Source organism: Terrapene carolina, unplaced genomic scaffold (assembly GCF_002925995.2).
Source record: "Terrapene carolina triunguis isolate 2854851 unplaced genomic scaffold, T_m_triunguis-2.0 Scaffold62, whole genome shotgun sequence".
In the NCBI taxonomy this organism is placed as follows: Eukaryota; Metazoa; Chordata; order Testudines; family Emydidae; genus Terrapene; species Terrapene triunguis.
In genome coordinates this window covers 47,962,555-47,983,686 of record NW_020664413.1, presented here as the reverse complement: position 1 = coordinate 47,983,686, position 21,132 = coordinate 47,962,555, and the positions used below count along the sequence as shown (strand labels likewise).

The following is a 21,132-nucleotide window of genomic DNA, read 5'->3' as shown; positions in this document are numbered from 1 at the left end:
TTAGATTGTCATTGGAGATTTATTTGAAGACTATGCACTGGACTATGTTTACATTTCTGCAGACAACAGCAACATTGACCTCTGAAGAATTAAAAAATAGAAATGTCACTTTTCACATGACTGTTTTCAGTCAATCACAAGTCAGGGCTGTGTTTCTGGTAACAAGATTTAGTCTAGGTAAGAACAAACATCATTGTAGCTTGTTGCTTCAAAACCACCTCCAAGACCTGGTGGAGTTACTGATCTTGAATAGTTCCTTAAGGCTACAGGATGTTGACAGAGGGCATTGCATTAGACAGTGTCCAAGTGTTTGTCTAGTCTCTCCACGTTCACATTTGGGGTCATTCCTCCCCTTCCACTTGGTCATATTGTCACCTCAGCACTCACGCAATTTAGAGTATACCTGTATTTTCATTCCAGGTTGGTGCCTGGGAGAATTGTTCTGAATGAGCCAGGTTCTCTACAATCATCAGCATTTCCCACCATTTTGTTACTCTGCAGCCTTCCACTGTGGTATTTTGGGGAAAGGGATTTTCAGAGGCAGAGATCTTTCTGGACTTCAGCCAATGTGTCCATGCACTGGGTGTCTTGGATCATGCACCTCTCTTTTGTCTGTCCTTTCTAGTAAAGGCATCCCACCTCACTGATGGTGGTGCAATCCCTGGTAAGCAGAATAGCAAGAGTGTGGGAGTCAGTTTCAAAGTCCCTGTGATGATCCTACTGCGACAATTGAATTCAGTATCAACTGTGTGTGCATCGCTCGAGTGTGACCATACTAGGGCACAGTACTCTGCAACTGAGTAACACAGAGTGAGATCGGTTTCTCAGAGTGTTTTGGGGTTCGCTCCCCATTTGGTATTGGCCAATTTCCCCAGTTGCTGGAGTACACTTTTTCTTTTTCAGCTTCTTACTGTGCTCTTTGAATATCATCATTTGGTATAATGTGACCTCAAGGTATACCAGATGTTCACAATGCTCAAGGATTGTACCATTCCATGATGGTGTTTCAGATGGAAGATGCACACTTTTGCCTTGCTAGGTGTGGTAATTAGTAGCCATGTGAAATAGTATTCTCCAAGCATGCTCAGGGAGCCAGTTAGAATGCACCCAATGTCCTAAACTCTTTCTGACTGTGTGGCAATACAAAGATCATCTGCATAAAGAAATCTTCACAAATCAAATAATTTTGGTTGGCCATTTGTGTAGATGTGTGCTGTTGCAAGGATGCTAGTGTTGAACCTTGGGGCAACCCATTCTCTCTGAGTTTGCCATTGACTTTTTGACCATCCATCTCAACAAAGAAATAGCGATTCTCAAGCAGAGAGGTGATGACTTGGACCATCTTGCTCTTTTTCAAAACTCCAGCTGTTTTCATTAAAAGTGCATGATGGTTCACAGTGTAGCAAGCAGCCAACAGATCAACAAACACAGCTCCTGTGATTTTGCAGATTTCAAAGCCATCTTTAGTATATTGAATTAGGTTCGCAACTTGGCCATAGCATGGATATAGTGGGTAGAAACCGGCTTGGTCATCAGTTGCCTTTCCACTATTGGTGTTATTCTACTCATTATCATCTGCTCGTATAGCTTGTTAGTTAAGCGGAGTAAGGATACCGGGTGGCGGTCTTTACATGGTGTGAGTGGGGCAACCACTTTGGCCTGTCTCTACAACCTGTGTGTCTGCACTGTCTCTAGGTAAGAGCTGAAGAAGTCAAGAACCCACTTCTGTGCTCTTGTCCTGAAGTGGGTACTAATAGCTCATGAGGTAAACAACTGAGTCCAGCTGACTTTAAACATTTCCAGCTATTTGTAGCTATTGTCAGCTCCTCAATATTTAGTTGCTCATTGTGGACTTTGTATCTCTAAGGTGTAAGCAAAAGCGATTTTCCTGCCCTCTCAGTCTCAAGGGGGGTCATTTTTAACAAGACAAAGATGCTAACTTTGGTGAGAAATATATAAATAAACAAATAGACAATATTAAAATAAAAACCAATGGAAGTGACAATGATGAACAAGGATGCATCCTTATGTGAAATTCTGGTATTTCGTCACTTTTGCTCCTAGTGGGGAACGTTAAAAGCTAGCAGTGCTAAGTCTGTAAATGTAGTTAGAGATCCAAAATGTAACAATTCATCTATCAAAACAAGAGCATAAATAATAATGCAGTTAAATTTAGTTTCAAGAGAGTGGAAACCTTACAAACTCATTGGGTGAAAGATTTTTATGAAGGAAAATTTCCATTTTAATATGATTTATAAATGAAAAGACAAAGTGGCAATGGAAAGTGCTGTGTTGAAAATTTTAAAATAAGCTTTTATTTTCAATTTCAGATATCATGTAACATTTTCCAGATGAAAGTGAATTAACCTAATAAATAAGCATCTATTGTGAAAAGCTACTGTGCTTCTTACCACAATTGTAAGAAGACTTTTCATGAATCAAAGTATGAAAATTCAGAGCAGACTTGATTTAAAATAAAAGATTGGATTGTGCAATTAGCCCCAAGTCCACAATAAGATATGGTGTGGAGATGTCCCACATCAAAAACAATTTTCCTTCAAGTGATACACTTTGCTCCACCTGGACCATCCCTGCCCTCTGAGATGGCTTATGCCTCCAGGGGCACAGGAAGGTGGCAATCCCTGAACTCCTCAGAGTCATGGACTGCAATTATGGATGAACTGTATGTGGGTTGGAGAGGAAGGATCATCTCTCTGTCCCAACCAGACCCAAAGTGAGCAGTTATTTCTCTTCCTTTAGAGCAGCTACTGTATCAATGCAGAACTGAAGGAAAGGATTTGCATCTGTAGTTCATATACACTGGCTCTTCTCTTTGTCCCTTACTTTCTCCCTTTTCTTGAATATTCCCAAGACAATGAGGTTTTTGCCTGAGAAAGGGCCTCAGAATTTGGCCCCTAAATGGACAAATTACAACAAAAGCAAGATGCATAACTAATGTATTATGGAGCAACTGCCACTCATTGTTAAGGCAGCATCAGAGTTTCTATTTAAGGAAGAATCTTGCATCCTCCCTAAAATCCATATACATAGTCATAACATAGATGATAGACAAGGCAAGGCACTATTAAAACACATCTGTTTACATTACAAAATGGGTGAAGAGGAAATTCTGATGGAAATAAGGGCAAATATAATAACATTTTGTTATATGTCTCCTTTCATCTAAAAGTGATTTACAGACTATAATCATTGGGATCGCTTTACCCACCCCTGAAACGCATCCATTTACAGGGTGCAATGTATCAGCCATTTTGCACTAGCAACAAGTTGGGATTGGTGTTTTTCTGCAGGGGTAAAGTAGGGGAGAGGTGGGTTTTTTTTGTTTTTTTATTTGCTTGTTTTTTCAAGGAAGGTAAGTGATTGTGTGATTTCTAGGGAGAATTTTGATAGGCAGAATGTAATTACTTAAGCTGGCATTTAGCCAGACAAAGGACACATATTGAGTATAAACACAGATTGATTTCACCCATGTTTAGTTCAAAAGAAGGGGAAAACAAAATCACAGTCCTGGAAGAGCATGCATTACAAATTATCTTACATTAATTTCTTCCATATACAAATATCAAAACACATTACATTCACTGTAACAAATCAACAGCCTTTTTTGGAAGTCACTTCAAATGTAGACTCCACAGTTTAGTCTAGTGTTATTCTTTTCTACAAAAATAATATATGTTAACTTGTTTAAAAAAACAAGATTTTTCCCCCCCATCTGTTTTTCATTCTATTTAAATAAAATGCATGTCCTGGCAATTTTGCTATAATGCCAGTTGCTTAAACTGCAGCATTTATGGCAGACAACACAAAGCCATTTCTAAATGCATTTGATAGTACAGAGTTCAGAGTTTCCATTTGGCTATTATAGTACTACTGACTTACAGACAATCTTGTATGTTAAAAAAATAAAAGCCAGTATTTGTTCACGGGTGATTTATCCTCTTCCAGTTTTTTGTTCTATAGTGCTATTCATTTCCAAAGCCAGGAGTGAAGTGTATTCTATAAAGATTCCTTTATTAAGTCACTTTATCCTACTATAACCTCGCCTAATCTGTTCTGTGAAACAGCTTGGATATGTCACCCGCATTTGAGGCCAGACTGAGTCTGGCTGCTCTGCAAGCACAAAAGGGATAGAGGTGGAAAGAAGCATGCCCCAATATCCCTTTACTGCTTCACTCCTAAATTCTGGGAATGCTCCCTCCTAACACTGGGGAAAAGGCCATTCCAAAGGAGGTGGCTCTGAATCCTTCTTGGCACCAGCCAGCTCTACTGGCAGGATGCCGAGAAGGGAGCTCACAGTATAATAATGGAAAGTGTAGCATGTACACTTCACTCTGAACAGCAGGGAGTTCCAGGAGGAAATGTGCTTTCTTGAGGTACAATCCTTACTAGGGGCTAAACTAGGGAAATTCCTCAGGCAGCTCCCCCAGACAAAACTATCCCCAATGCACATCTCTGTGTCTACTCCACAATATGGTAAACTCAACTATCTATGGTGAACTCAACTCCCTAGAAGTATTTGGATTTAGAAAACTAACTTCCAACCTATGACAAACTAAATTGTGGGGTTTGCTTTACTAAGCCTTAACTTGATTAAAGGCTTTTAAGAAATGCAGCGGCAGCATATGGCACCACTTCAAAACATATGTATAATGGAGTCAAATGCTTTTACAATATTCATAAATAGTCAATGTTTTCTCCTTAAAATGTTTTGGATTAAATTAGACAGAATGTTGTTTGACAGACCTTTCCTAATACTAAAGACTTAGCATTCATTGGTTCAGTTAGCCAACTTTAGAACAGTGGTGTACTCTGAGTTATGGGAGAATGGGCATCCTTTGGATTCATTAGGGAAATTCTCTGTAACTTACATATCAAAATCAAACCTGAATAATTAAAACAACAGAAACTTTAAAGGTCACAAGCTTCTTTCTCCAATCACACATCTGTACCATGCCTGCCCAATTAATGTAGCCAGAAACCTTTGAGGATATACCAAAATTATACCACAGTAAGCTCTATGATTTATAATTATCCATTTTCAACAAGGGGACATTAGGCTTGGGGCTGTGTTTCTCCTTGCTAAAGATGGATGCCACTGGGTAAGATGCCTTTAACAGGCCCACTGAGGGAATTCAACAGCAAATTTTCAGTCTCATATGCAGTAAATAATATAAAAAAATAAAACTTCCAGTGAAGAAATAATCTTCCACAGTTGTCTGTCCATATTTAGCATCCTGCTAATATGCTCATCCTGCTGTCTTAATTATTGACTAAATTGACTGAACCAATCCTGATCTGTCATGATAGCCTAATTAAAGGTCACATCTCATCTCATTGGCTGTATGCACAGATATGTATATTGTATGTAGTTTTCCCACACATGGGTGACAGATGCAACATCAGTAACACGCTTCATTTAGCCACTCATCAAAGTATAATTCAGTGTAAATTAGAAATATCCCTCATTGTATTTAGCAGCTTCTGGTGTGAGGACACACAACATAATGTAATGAAAATGACCTAAAAAGTGAGAGTGAGGGACTGCAGCATAATTTCACCATGTAGCATGTCTTTCAGCGATGTGAAAGTCATGGCTTGTCATACTCTGGCTTTTCTCCTGAGGCATGCCACAGCTTAGGTGGCATATCACAGCTGAAAAGCCAGCTCATAATATGCCTTTAACATCACTGACAGGCCTACCAAGTGGCACAAGACAACTGCACTTGCCCCTCCTCTCCCCCCACGTTTTTATAAGCAAGCAATTACTCCTGGAATTTATTTTTACTATTTTTTTTTTAGTTAAGGTACATTCCCCCAGATTACTTAGTTTCTCTGCTCCAGAATTTCTAACTCTAAAGACTAAGGAGAATGGAAATAATTGTAGCATTATCCAACTCTTTTGTGTCCTCTGTGAATCTAGGGTCTAAGTGGTCTGGATCAATCAAATTGGAACTATTAATAGAGTGGCTTATGGTCTCACTTGAATTTAGTTGCCTGTGTTTGGGTGCTTTGCCTGGTGCACAGCTATTGCCTGGATGTTCCATTTATAACTGAGGTGGCATTTACTGTTCTGAAGCCAACAAGGATCTCTTTGCACTTGTAAGAAATTTTCTTGAGAATCATTCCAGCAAGCTGGCCAGAAGAGAGTTAAGTTAAATCTTGTTGTTTAAGTGTTCTACCCTGTTGTTTTGTTCTCCCCTGATGGTGTATATGTCCTCCACTAGATGAAAGGCCAGTTGCATTCTATGTCAAGCTGCACCTAAAGTCTGTGGCAAGGCATAGGTTGTTGATCACACTCAAATATGTGTGAATATTTCATCCTCTAGACCAGTAGCTGGCCCATAAATGCTCTACAACTATAACAACAAGGGGAAGAGATTCTTTTACTATTGAAATGACAGAGGTCTTGACATAGCAGCAGAAGACTGTCCAAATTTACCATGACACAGAGAGAACAGGATATGTCTTTCAATAAACTCAAATATACTAAACGTAGATATAAACTGTAATTCACTAGAATTATATGATTACCATAATCCAATAAAAGGGTACTATACATTAAAAAAGATCAATTTAATAAAGCACTAAACTCACCCAGTATCAACCTCTTTTCATGTCATGTCATGTCATGTTAATCTATTTCTCTCTTCCTTTCCTTCAGTTCAGCCTATGTTGTGTTTTTATAGCCTGTCTTTTTAGGTCTTTGAATCCAATCAATATTCTAAGATTCAAACAGGATATTAGCCAGGATTCAAACCACTGGTTAACAATTAACTAAACTCATCTGAAATCATGAAGACCTCTGGTTAATATCTTCCACTCTGGGCTGCTTTGCTCTTTACTATATTTGTGCAACCCCATTGTTTTGTAAGGAAAGCAGAATTGGGGACTTGGTTCCAAAACTACAGTATCATTTAAAATCTTACTTTAATTGCAATAGACAAATTGTATTCAGATTATGTTTAATGTTTGAACAAATGAGACTTCTAAGGGCCATAGAGAAAAGTTGACTTAGTAAAATATCTTCATTAAATTCTCAACCTAAGATGCAAAAATGATTTATCTGATTATCTTCCAAGTCTAAACATGACATTTTCTTTTCTAATGTTTAATATGAACAAAGGGAAGATAGCATCTCCATAGGTTTCTTTCAATTTGTAAATTTACACATTAGAAACACAAATTATAAACATTCTTTCAGACTCCACTTGGATGGACTGGTGCAGGTCAGAGGTTTCCAAATGATTGTGTGTGAACCACTTGTGGTCTGCAGAGAGATGGCTATTCAATTATGTTGGCTTTTCCTTTCCATTTGCATCTACTAAATTGCATTACAACGTGGTTACATGTACACTGAATACTGTAAGATTTCTTTTCTAAGTAAAAATTGCTCTGCTTGCCACAATAATGCCATATGCCACAAATGAGGCAGTGGCCCATACACTTATAAACTGGAAGGAAGGCAGTCCATGCGACAACCTGTGCATCAAAATATGACCCACACTCTGAAAGTTTGAGAAACCCTGGGTGTAGATAAAATGCAAGAAATCCAAGCCTTTCTGCATCACAGAAACTGAAGGCCAAACAGATAGGGAGGTTTATTAAAATTCATTTCCATGTGTTATTTGTGACAGTTATAGACTGCTCTTCATCTGGAAAAGTGAGGTTTGGCTATGCACTGTCCCGGTGGGAGCATCAGGAGGCATCTCAGCAGAGCTTAATCCCTCTTTGGAATGCCCTGGCCAGCCATTTAGGGACTTCAATCCCACCTCTTCCCAGCCACACTCTAGGAGGTGCTAGCGCAGTGTTTGAACTCAGTAATATAGAGAATAGCTGGCCCCTAAGTGGAGTGCAAAGAGATGGTCTGACCCTAACTGTGCTGTAGCTTCAATTACTACCTGCTAAGAATTATTTCTTGGTGTAGAGGGTCATGTAGCCCTCTAAACTAGCAGCAGAAGCTATCATGGATAAATTAAACTGAAATTTGTCCTTAATGTGTACAGCTTCTGCCCACCTGATGAGCTGTGTTCAACCAAGCCAATTTTTAATCTTTGCTTTATCTAGATTTCTGCTACCTATGTGTATATTTTTTTAATTGAGATACGCTACATGGGAACGATCTTCTTTGAAGTATTATCTTGAATTGTTAGCCAAAGAACACTAACTTCAACTATAGGCATGCAACTTGTTTGATTGCCAAGCCTGAACCACAGCACTGAAAGAATACCAATACTTATAATTTTGCGAAGAGACAATATTTTAGCATAAAATGCCAGAAGAAAGAACATTACATTTTTTTGAGTAATTTCAGGGGACAAACTAATCAAATAAAACTAGGTTTTGTTTTGTTTTTTTAAGACAACCCTATAATCTGATTACATTCAAAGGATAATCAAAGAATAATTTGGTTTTGTCACCTATTTTACACCAACAGAAGCCATGCAGTTGCATTTCTCATAAGCAGCAAGAAAGCACTCATATTTCCATAAAGAATCAGTACCTTCGCCTTTAGAAGCAATCTAAGGATGCTTTTCATAGTTATTTAGACATGAATGAATTTGGAACCAATTTTCATGTCTGTTTTTCTCTCATTTCTGTAAAATTGCCAAAAGATGTTTCTTTGTTTAATCTAACCTGAATAATTTGAGGATTATATCTAGCTGACATTTGTCACAGGAACAAAATTCTGACCACATAGAAAACAAAGTGAGGTGGAGGTAATGTTAACCTGAATCAAGGCATAGGAAAGGCTTTGGTCTGCCACCAGAGGAGTGCAATACAAAGGCCAGGGAGGATTAAAAGAGCTAAGGGATTCAAAGCAGACTTTACATACTCACATTTCATCTGTTAACGTCAGCTTTGCTGGTCACTTTGCATAATGCTCCTGAGTATGTTTAACAGGACACATTTTTTTTACATATTTTTTCATTATTTTCATATCCTGTAATGTGGCAGTGAAGTTTAAAAGAAAAATAGATTTCAAAATCTCAAATATAGGAGCTTTTGAGCTAAATATTCTGCAGAAACAGTAAATTGCAGGTTTCTTTTCTTCAGCAATTATGACATTTTTTCCTCTGAAAAGACCCTCCTCTGAAGCCCTTTGTATCTTAGGATATAGGCACGCAAACATTTTTTAAACCCTTCAGACAAAGCGGCCTTCTGTCTCTAAATAGTTTCATTTAGATTCACAGACTTTAAGGACAGAAGGGAGCATCATGATCATCTAGTCTGACCTCCTGTATACCACTGGCCACAGAACTTCACCCACCCACTCCTGCAGTAGACCCATAACCTCTGGCTGAGTTAATGAAGTCCTCATGTCTTGAGAACCCATGGCCCTTACATATGAAAATTAAAATCTATTTCCGCAATCTTATCTGCCTCTCACTGCAAGTCTACAGGAAAATAGGCAAGAAATAAATTTTTCCCTGACATTCTTCATTTTGTCATTAATCTAATAAATAAGATGTTCATGTGAAGCAACTGATGCCAGGTGAATATACCAATCTTTCTAAAGAGATCCATAAGTGCTTTTCCATCTTCTCAGCATGAACCATTGCAAAACCCATCAGAATTACAATTCATTTTTAAAAAGACCATAATTTTATATGTATAGTTGGGATTATGTTTTCCAATGTGCATTACTTTGCATTTACCAACATTGAATTTTATCTGCCATCTTGCTGCCAAGTCACCCGGTTTTGTGAGATCCCTTTGTAGCTCTTCACAGTCTGCTTTGGACTTAACTAGCTTGAATAGTTTTGTATCATCTGCAAATTTTGCCACCTCACTGTTTACCCCCTTTCCCAGATCATTTATGAATACGTTGAATAGAATTTGACTGCAGGACTGGATTGGAAAAGGAGCTATTTCAAGGGGCTTCTAAATGTATGACAGTAAGTAGGCTTTCTGAAGTAAATCCAAGAAATGGAGCCAATAATGAAAGTCAGTTTTCAGTGTAACAGTTCTAGCTTAGGAAGACCTAACCTACCTTTTGTTTCATGAACATCTAATCTTCATAATTTAAATCTTGGTCTGTTCCTTTTTCATAGTAATTCTATGGTCACATGCTGATTATTATTATTATTATTTTAATAACTGTGTGTGATTGTAAGTAGCAGGATAGGGGCCTGATCCTAAGTACACTGAAGCCAATGGGAGTCTTTCCACAGATATAAATGAGCTTTGGATCACCCCTACACAGGCTGTTTTTTTCCTCAGTGCTACTAGCATTTTGATGTGAGAGTCTGACCTCTAGAATGAGAGCAATTCATTTGTTCCAGTCCATAAATTGCATATGCAATGACTGGATTACACAATAAATAGTCTCTTGCTGTATTTTCGAGTCCCTTCTTTAATAAAATACCCACGAACATAGAGTCAAGTATATACAGAAGATTATTTAGTCAGAGATGAGAAATTATTTTAAGTGGCAGTACGGTGGGGAAACTCAAGAGACTCCAATTCCTGATTTAGTTAGGTTTTCCTGTTGCATTACTCCATTAAATGCTTGAAGAGGCAAAAACCAGCTTCTTATCTGTAAATCCCCCACCACCTTCTTGCCAAATTAAGCACACACACATTATGTTTTTTCTCCAATGTAGGTTATTGTGCTTTTATGCTTCAGAATAAGTTCCTGCTGGCTAGCATTATACTAATCAATCAACAGGGTGAATTCAGAGATGGTTGCACAGCTGAAGTCAATATGGTAATTAAGATCTATATTAATTCATGTAGTTTCTCAGTAAAATGCAGAGCAAACTAATCTAAAAAGTCTGGAAGCCAATTAACACAAAGCTTATTTAGAGGTTTTAAAAGCAGATAAAATATTTTCATCGGCTGATAATATTCCTTATTAAAATATTTTTTTTAAAAATCACAAAAATAAGTGAGCAGGACCATCTTATACAAACAAAAGTCAGGGAATTCTCAGAGTTAATGCTGAAAATCCATCCTTATGAGCTCTGTGATACCAAGATACTGAAATATCTATAGATTAAAGTTATTTAAGGGCAGATTTTCATTTCCCTCTGGATTTTCTGATTTTCACTAGTTCAAAACAACTCTAGGTTAATGTTGCCATTTATCTGTGAATTTCCATTTTTCCAGTTATTTAAGAATAAAGCAGTATTGTTTATCCTAACAGTTATGTAAATACATGAGGACAGATTTTTCAAGCTTTGTCAGCTGTTTCCCACCAGCTGAGATTCTGGCCCATATGTCTCTATGAGTATGTTTTTAATACTTGTACATTGCTTTTGTGTAAAAAAAATGGAATATTAAGTTTTAAATACAGGAAAAAGCAATTTTAATAAATAGAGATGTTTGTACAGCATAGAGCAAGGATATGAAATAACTTATTTTTCCACCATAACTAAAGCACAATATTCTACTGAATAGATGATCTTTTCAATATGGGAATGTTCAGGCTGACTAATACATTTCCCCCCCCCCTTCACCCAAAAATAACCTGTTCTATTACTAATTCATCTGATGAGGAACTCTGCAATCTTATTGGGTCCTTTGTGAGAGGAGGAGGAGCTATGGTGATGGCCCCTACAAATGTGGCAATTTAAACTTAGCAAAATAGATAGTTACACCTCTGTACTTGCAGTATACTTCCCATAGGAAAGACTCTTAACTGAGGTAGTTAAGTTGCAAATACTGACATTAACTAGCTGCAGATGCAGTATTGTTATCTAAAGCAACTGCAATTTTGAAGGGTGAGCACCATATAATCACACCATAGGGGATCATAGGCTGTAGTCTCTCTGCAGAAAGCTTCTGAAAGAGAGCTTTTACAGCCAGCCCAAATGAGATGGAGAGAGCTCTCAGATGCCACGAAGGGAAAAACACCATTTTGATCTAAGTATAATTGTTCCTGAAAAACAGTTTTGAACACAAGGAAACCAGACTTGGCAAAGATCTTATAAACCTTCAAAAGGCACATGTTTATTTTTCCTGTTAAAACAGCAAAAATAAAAGTATTCTAAAAACCAACATAAACTTAAGGGACATTTAGCTTCAGATCTGAACTTTCTGAGAAAGGTGACAACCACAATGAGCTAAACCAAAATCCAGACTCCAAACTTTAGGAAATTTTGAATCAGAGACTCTATCCAAACTCTGTTACTCAAACCAATCTCTACTGGGCTGTACCTGGGATTACTGCAGGTTATACGAAAACAAACTGAGACATACTGTATGTATGCAACTAGTGCAAGAGACTGGAGCTAGTGCATGTTATGAAGAATGGGCTCAGAGGCAAAGTTAGAGAGGAACAGAAAGCTGGAGCAAAAGACTGCATGAAACTAGACAAATCTCAACCAGATCAAAGATTTCAAGACATATTGTAACAGAGGAGCAGATGGAGGATCACCCCTGGAGGAACCCAAACCATTAAACCAGAGAGCTGAATCCACATGTGAATGTTCCTGTACACAAGTCACACAGAACATCAAAGACAAAGGCAAAAATCAGTGCTCCATTGCTGTGCGCAGCCGGCTCACAGATGGAGATGCTTCCCTAGGCTAAGCATGCTTCCCTTAAAATACATGCTTCCCTTAAATGCATGGCGTTGCCAGCTGCTCCACAGGTTCTCCATGCCTTGTTGCTTTTCTCGCTGAATTCCCTTCCAGTATAGTATCCCAACAATTGCTGAGCCCTAGCCATAGGTTTTGTAGACCTATTGGTTAATGTTGCTGCAGATGGGTAAACTCAAAGATTCAGGGAAGCTGGGGTTACAGAAAATTGCTTAATGAACAGGGAATTTTAAAAGATTCCCAAAACAGCATTACACCAGCATAGTTTTTCTTTTATTTTTGTGCTGCCAGGCTGATTGGTGGCATGGCGCCCCTGGACTGGTAAGCCTCAGATAGCATGCCTGAAGCCACGAGCCTAAAGGATTGAATCTCAGTCAAAATACTTTATGGGCTATAAGGTAATTAATACTGCACTTTCCAGTTTTGAATAAGTATCCTCTACCCAAGAGAAATGTGTTTTTGCATAAAGTGCCAGAGCATCATAAAATGCTGCATAGACAAATCACTTGACACTAAAAGAAAATTCTGAAATACAACTTAATAGTCACTACATAGGCCCCACCATCATTTAAGATCTCCCTTCATCCTTCTTCAACCCCCAGAAGATGTTACATTGTGGTTCAGAATTTGCATGTGCATTGGTCAGTGTGTATTACACGTTCTTGCTGTGCCAGATCCACATGTTGTGATGATGTACTCAGAACACCAAGAACGGGGAGCTACTGTGTTACCACTCTGCCTTATCAAGAGGGAGTGCTTTGCTTTCGCTAAACTGTTTGTCAGTTCCCTGACACCAGCCTGTCTGCCTTGTCAGCAAACTCTTCAAGACTCTGCCAGCCTTAACCTTGCCTAGCAGCTAACAATCAGTGAATACCAATTTCCGAGTTTCCCAGAGACATCTCCCTGCAGTGTCCAGTGCCCTGGACACTCTCAGAAATTAAGTTTGCTGTCTCCAAAGAAGAAGCACACACACCAGCCGTAAGGTTAGATGAAGACTCACACTTCACTTTAATACACAGCACTGAGATGTTTGTCTAATAAAACTAAGTTTATTAACAAAGAAGAGAGATTTAAGTGGTACTAAGAAAGAGAAAAAGACACAGGCATGATTACAAATAAAACAAAAAACTTACTTTCTAGTGACTAAAACAAAAAACTTAGCGAGTTACAAGCTCTGCCTAAGCAGTTTTCTTATTTACATCAAGTTGCCAACATTCCTAGTCCTCCACTTTAGGGGATCCAACTTTCACAGTTCGAAGAATGTTGTACCCTATTTCCCATCAGTGATGGATAATTAAAAGGTCTTTTTGCTCCTGTTATGTTACCCTAAGTTTCTGGCTCAAGACCCAGAAAGCCTTCCTGAGGTAAAAATTCTGTCCCCTGGAGTGACTGTTAAATGGTCTTCTCCCCTGCTTCAAGCTTGATAGTTTTGTTTATCTTCTATGTAAATGTACTTTTATTGTCCTCTGCCAGTAACCTAGCTGGTCAGACAGGTAAATACCATTGTCTAGAGCAGGCTGGGCTTATGCAGTGCCACCCAAACACATTTTAAGAACTTATTTCCAGCACACATTTATAACTCTTTGTACACAACCCACACATGCATCACATAAAGATTTTTGGATCTGGAAGTACCTAGGGAGCAAACTGCAATCCCCCTTCACCCATGTGGGGAAGGGTAGGCAGCAGTATGACTGACGCACCCCTTAAAGGGGGCTGGGATTCTGTAAGAGCCCTGCTGGCAAAGGTTGCACAGGATATGGAAAATAATAACCCAATAGGCCAATTTTGGTTGGATAATAAAAAAAACAATTAAGACACTTTGTGTCTACATTTGAATCAGGTTACTCATTTCCTCCACTCTAATGTGAACCGTAACGTTTGAAAAGGAGCACATACAATCAATTGTAAAATACATTTTAAAATAATCTATAGGACTGATGTGCTCCCTTTTTTAGACAGACAACAAACACAATAAATCCCAGGAGGCAACACCGGTCCTCCCCTAATGCCCATTTCCTCTCTTGGGAAAACATCTAAAAAGAGATGGCTGTTGAGCCCAACATCCCTTTAAGATGAACAAGTCCAGGATCTGCTGGACCAAGGAAGCAATGACCCTGGAGAAGGAACTTCTGGTGAGTGAGAGCCTGATCGGAGCCACGTGTTGGGGGGCAGGAAGGGAACCGGCACGCTGGGCTGTTCGTGTTTAGTTTAAAGGGCTCATCCCTGCTCACAGCCTCATTGGAGCCACGCAATGGGTGCGGGGGGGAGGGGAGGGGTGTTGTGTGAAGCAATCATCCCAGAGAGCCCGCAGGCCCTCCTTTTATATGGCAAACCCACCAGGCATTGCTTGATATGGGAAAGGGGGCCCAGCAGTTTGAAAGCATTGAAACGAATATAGAAGCAGAACCCCTAGGCTGCCTGCAAGCTGAATTCTGTTGCCCAGCCGTTTGTGATGGCTTATTCACACCAAAGTGGCAGGCACTTCATTATAAGAGGCAAAATGCTAACTTGTAGAGAAAGAACATGTGTTGTGTACTATGAATTGCCTGTTTCACTGAGAAGGAGTGTCCCCTTTGTTCTCTGTATCTTTTAAATACTACCCTCCCTTTTTCTCCTCCCGCAGGTGCAAATGATTCAACGCAGCTCCTATCTACTCCGTCCCAGAGGCTGGTCCAGATTTGAAGGCGGAAAAAACGAACTCGGGACAACATGTTCGCCGAGCACATGCAGTCCTCCTGCCCTGATAGGGCCCAGCTAAATGCATGGAGGCAAACAATTGCGGAGTCCCGTAAAGCATTACAGGAACATGAAGAGAGGAGGGACGCACGCAGTGAGAGCAGGCAGGACGCTATGGTCAAGCTCATGGGGGAGCAAACTGACATGCTCCGCTATATGGTGGATCTAATGTAGGAAAGGCAGCAAGACCACAGACTGCCGCTGCAGCCCCTGTATAACCACCCTCCCTCCTCCCCAAGTTCCATAGCCTCCTCATGAGATGCCCAAGAACACGAGTGGGGAGGCTACAGGGACCCACACACTCAACCCCAGAGGATCGCCCAAGCAGCAGAAAGCTGGCATATGCGAACTTTTGATTTGGTTTCTGGACTTGTCCTTCCCTCCTCCTCCTCCACCCCCCTAACCCAATACACCCCCTCTCCCCGGTCTACCTTCTGGTTTCTCTCAATGTGTTGTGCAACAAATAATAAAGAACGGTTTTTAAACAATTTTGACTTTATTTCCTTTCATATATATAGGGGGCGGGTAACTTCAAGAGAAACAAACACACACAACTGTCACACCATACCCTGGCCAGCCATGAAACTGGCTTTCAAAGCTTCTCTGATGCACAGTGCACCCTGCTGCGCTCTTCTAATCACCCTGTTGTCTGGCAGTGCAAAATTGGCCGCCAGGCGAGTTGCCTCAACCTCCCACCCCGCCATATATGTATCCCCCTTACTCTCACAGATATTGTGGAGCACACAACAAGCAGCAATTACAATTGGAATATTGGTTGTGCTGAGATCTAACCAAGTCAGTAAACTGCACCAGCCCGCTTTCAAATGTCCAAAAGCACATTCTACCACCATTCTGCACTTGCTCAGCCTATAGTTGAACTGCTCCTTACTACTGTCCAGGGTGCCTGTGAGCCATGGCATTAAGGGGTAGGCTGGGTCCCTGAGGATAACGATAGACATTTCAACATCCCCAACAGTAATTTCCTGGTCTGGGAAGTAAGTCCCTTCCTGCAGCTGTTCAAACAGACCAGAGTTCCTGAAGATGCGAGCGTCATGCATCTTTCCCTGCCACCCCACGTTGATGTCGATGAAACGTCCCTTGTGATCCACCAGTGCTTGCAGCACCATGGAAAAGTACCCCTTGTGGTTTGCGTACTGGCCGCCCTGGTTTGCCAGGGCCAAGATAGGGATATGCGTTCCGTCTATCGCCCCGCCGCAGTTAGGGAACCCCAGCACATTAAAGCTATCCACAATGGTCCGCACATTTCCCAGAGTCACTACCCTTGATAGCAGCTGATCAATGCTTGCATTGGCTACTTGCAGCACAGCAGCCCCTACAGTAGATTTGCCCACTCCAAACTGATTCCCAACTGACCGGTAGCTGTCAGGCATTGCAAGCTTCCACAGTGCTATTGCCACTCGCTTCTCAACTGTGAGAGCTGCTCTCATTTTGGTATCTTTGCGCTTCAGGGCAGGGGACAGCAAGTCACAAAGTTCCATGAAAGTGGCCCTACGCATACAAAAGTTTCGCAGCCACTGGGAATCATCCCAGACCTGCAACACTATGCGGTCCCACCAGTCTGTGCTTGTTTCCTGGGCCCAGAATTGGCGTTCCACGGCATGAACCTGGCCCAACGCCACCATGATCTCCCAATCGCCACATGACGTGCTTCTAGGAATGTCTGTGTCCATGTCCTCATTAGTATAGTAATCGCGCTGTCATCGCTTCCTCGCCTGGTTTTGCAGGTACTGCTGGATAATGTGTGAGGTATTTACAATGGTCAAAACTGCAGCGGAGATCTGAGTGGGCTCCATACTTGCCGCGCTATGGCACCTGCATGGGTAATCCTGGAAAAAGGGCACGAAACATAGGAGAGCTGTTCGGTTCAAGATGGCTGATAAAAGGCAGTAAATGGTTGTCTTCTGTAGCTTTCACGGAGGCGGGAAGCTTGCTAGAGCTGCAAGAGCGGGAGAGCAGAGTTTGCGGCGGAAGCTGTGCGGCTCAGTTCACGATGGCTGAAAAACGGCGGGAAATTGTTGCCTTCTGTAGCTTCCCAGGACAGACAACATGGAGAAATTAGCTAGCGATGCAAGAGCGGGAGAGCAGAGTTTGCGGTGGAAGCTGTGCTGCTCGGTTCATGGTAGTCGAAAAAAGGCGGAAAATGTTTAGATAAAAGAGTAGATAGAAAGACGAGAGGACATGCGAGGTCGATTCAAAGTACCAGGAGACAGGCGGTGCACCATACTGCACCGTCTGCTGGCAGTATGGCGTCTGCCGTAGCTTTCACAGAGGAAGTAGCAAGTGACGATACACACCCAGAAACACCCGCGAGAATGTTTTTGCTCCATCATGCACTGGGAGCTTATCCCAGAATTCCAATGGGTGGCGGGAACTGTGGGATAGCTTCCCACAGTGCATCTCTCCGACATTTGATGCTAGCCTCGGTACTGTGGACGCACTCCGACGAATTCACGCGCTTTAGTGGGAACACACAACACCGAATGTATAAAATCGCTTCCAAAAATTCAAATAGAATAAGTTCGAATTAATTTCGTACTGTAGACGTACCCTTAGTATGAGCTCTTCAGCTGATCTCAGCTGCTGCGGTAGTACACAATGAAGGAAGGATAGTCTGAAACATCCTTACAAAGCAGAGGGCAAATACGTATACCGACATAATAAGAAAAACACAATCCAAATTAAACCATTTAGCAGGTTAAATAATAATTTTGATTAAAACCATTTTATAGTGTACATCAGTTTTCCAACTGCTCCTGATTACATAAAAATGAAGGAAACTTACTGTGAAATTTATTAGGATAGTATAAATTCCTATGAACTAAAAAGTAAACAACACTTAATTGTTTACATTAAAATTATACATTCCAATATTAAATGCACAGTCTAGGTTACTAACAGGATGTGATTCAAAGAGTAGTTTCATGAGGAATATACTTTTCCTTGTTCATATTCAATTTAATTTATTTGCTCATGTTTATTATGCTTTAATCAAACAAAAAGTGTTCTTTTACCACTGCCTTATGTATAAAGCAGAAGAAATTACAGCTACTGATTATCTGTAGGGTATTTTGTTTCTTTTAAAAATAAAATTACTTATGGGTGGCATTTGTTATAAAAGCCTGCAGAACAGAAATTAAGAATTAAGCTGAGCTTGATGCTCAAGCACAAAACAATTCAAAGTTGTAATGCAGTTAACAATATGTTTTATATTTTCCCTTAAACCATCATGTGCATTCACATCAAGGGCTAATCCTCCCAGCGGATCTCAGATAAGCAGCTCAAATAAAGTATTATCTTGAGGGCAACACAGAAATGTTGATCAGCTGGATGCTTTCATTGTGCAAATAAGGATTTATGTTTCCTGAACACCACTTATTCCCACAATAGGGCAAATGAGTTTCCAAAAGGAAGCAAAGGAGTGTGTTATTTTTCACATAGAAAATACCTTTTATCCCCCCGTGTTTCACTTTTTAGATTCAGGTTTTCGAAACCTGGCTGACATGAAGTCCGCTTTAGGTAAAATGTTTTTACACCTGTTAAATGTATTAAACCATTCCATTTTGCTCCAGTCAGCTCATTTGTCTCATTGCTTTCAGCTCATTTTCTCTCCTGATTATCAAGAGTAACAGTGTTGAATGACATGGAAAATAAGCAGGATAATTAACATTTCCTCCACTATGAGTGACAGAGGCTTTTCTCAGCACAGTAACAGTGCATTGCCTGTGAACTGGCAACAACGTTTTCTTCGACAAGTTGTACAGAAAAATACTATATTTGGGAGCTTTTGAAAGCTCTCTGCTATAGCCTTCCATCCCCAACAACAACCACAGAGCCCTCCTTGCTTGAGGACAGAATTCCAGCTGTGGCCTTCTCTCCTCAGATCTCAGGGAAAAATTTACCTCCTCCCTCTGGATATCCTTATTTGATGGTCCCAGCTTCTTCCCTATACCACTTGTCTCTTCCTCCACTACCAATTATATACTCCTCTTGGCCATTTTCGGCTGGCCCCAAACCCCCTGCCGCAAGATAATGAAAGCAAGTAGAGGACGCCAATTCAGTCCCATGGCACAGGAACCAAAAAAGGGTATGTTATGTTCCTAGCATGCTACCTACAATGCACTATATAGAGGTGATTAGCTGTATACTGGTTACTCATAGGGAAGGGTAGTGACAGAGCACTTGGGCACTGTGACACCAGTAGCCAGGTAAGATCTTGGTGTAGTCCAACTCCCTCTCCTGTGGATGTCCAGGGCACAGGAAGGGTGCCCCAGTCCTTATGATTATTTAGGATATTAGTAATAACAAATCTTCTGGACTTATAAGTACTGCAACTTTAGCCTAAAAAAAAAAATTACTAGAGTGCGGTCTTATTTCTGCATTGTCCCAAAAGACATCAGCACTGCAACCTACTTGTTTTGCAAAGAACATCACAGAAAGGTTAAAGGGTAACATTTTAAGAAGCACTAAGTGACTTAGCCACTTAGGCTAAATCTCACTGAAAGTCAACACAGCTAGAAATAAGGTGCACATTTTTAACAGCGAGGGTATAATTAACTATTGGAAATATTTAACTAGGGATATAATGGATTCTCTGTCACTTGCAGTCATTAAATAGATTGGACGTCTTTCTAAAGCATATGCTCTAGCTCAAATCAGATGTTACGGGCTTGATGCAGGAATCACCTGGTGAAATTCTATGGCCTGTGTTATGCAGGACATCAGACTAAACTATCATAATGATCAATTCTGGTCTTAAACATCTATGAATTTTGAATTTTTTACCCAAAAAGTCTGTAAGAGATACATTTACCATTTCTACTTATCAATTAGAGTTTGGATTTTTTATTAACATTAGGTTATTATTAATCTGCGCGGGCAATTTTATACTCTTCTAAAGAAAGTTGTTTCTCTCATAAATAGTCAATAATTACAATTAGCAATTACGAATTACAATACACCACAAGCATCATAACCCAACAATTAAATTATGAATTAATACATTAATTATCTATCACATTCATTACCATTTTGGCTTAATCATACTAAAATGCACCTATATTTAAAAAAATAGTTAATTTGGACAGCATTTGCCAGACTGATTAATTCTTTATTAAATTACTGTAGCCACTTATTTTAACCCAGTTATGACTGTCAATTACTCAATTTAATTTTAATGTAGAACAGCTAAACGTTGGACCAAACATTGGACCAAATTTATCCCTCTTTCAACTTTTTAAAAATATATAAAAAGTTGCATTAGGAATCTATATGGCTCATTTATTTTATAGCGTGTTCACAGGATGAATTTCACTTAACCTATATAAAAGATCCTTTAAGGGTTTTATTTAGGTGAAGTGCTGGGGTTCAGTGATGGTTTAGTCAAAGAACAGCAGCATAGGTGTTAATTTACCCTTCCTGTATATTGCGGAGAATGGAGAACTGTGAGTGCAACTCTCCAGAGCTCAATTTCAAAAAGCCTGGTGGGGCTATTTAAATGCCATCATGTACAGGAAATTTCATTATGATTTTTAATCCTGTTTTCTTTAAATAACCAAAGTTAATGCAACATTAAGGTTACATTAAATGCAAAATTAGTAAATGCAAAAGCCAAATCTCATGGCACATATGTAATATTTGTGTTTTGATTTGAATAGGTCAATAAACACCTACATTGCATGCAATGTAAGCAAATAAATATTATGGCAACAACTTTGGCATTTCTTAACTTTGTATACATACATAACATGGCCTGTAAGTGCTTTATTTATTTGTTTGATTTTTATAATATATATTATATTACATATAATAT

General features: G+C 39.8%; 1 protein-coding gene across 1 annotated transcript in view; it reads right to left on the bottom strand.

The window, feature by feature from the left end:
- GULP1 (GULP PTB domain containing engulfment adaptor 1) overlaps positions 1-8,877 on the bottom strand; it is a 167,514-nt gene extending 158,637 nt beyond the window's left edge. Inside the window, exon 1 of the mRNA XM_026647632.1 lies at positions 8,859-8,877. Within this exon, the coding sequence (XP_026503417.1) occupies positions 8,859-8,860 (2 nt within the window). The 5' untranslated portion in view covers positions 8,861-8,877. The remainder of the gene's footprint in view (positions 1-8,858) is intronic.
- Between the last annotated feature and the right edge of the window lie 12,255 nt (positions 8,878-21,132).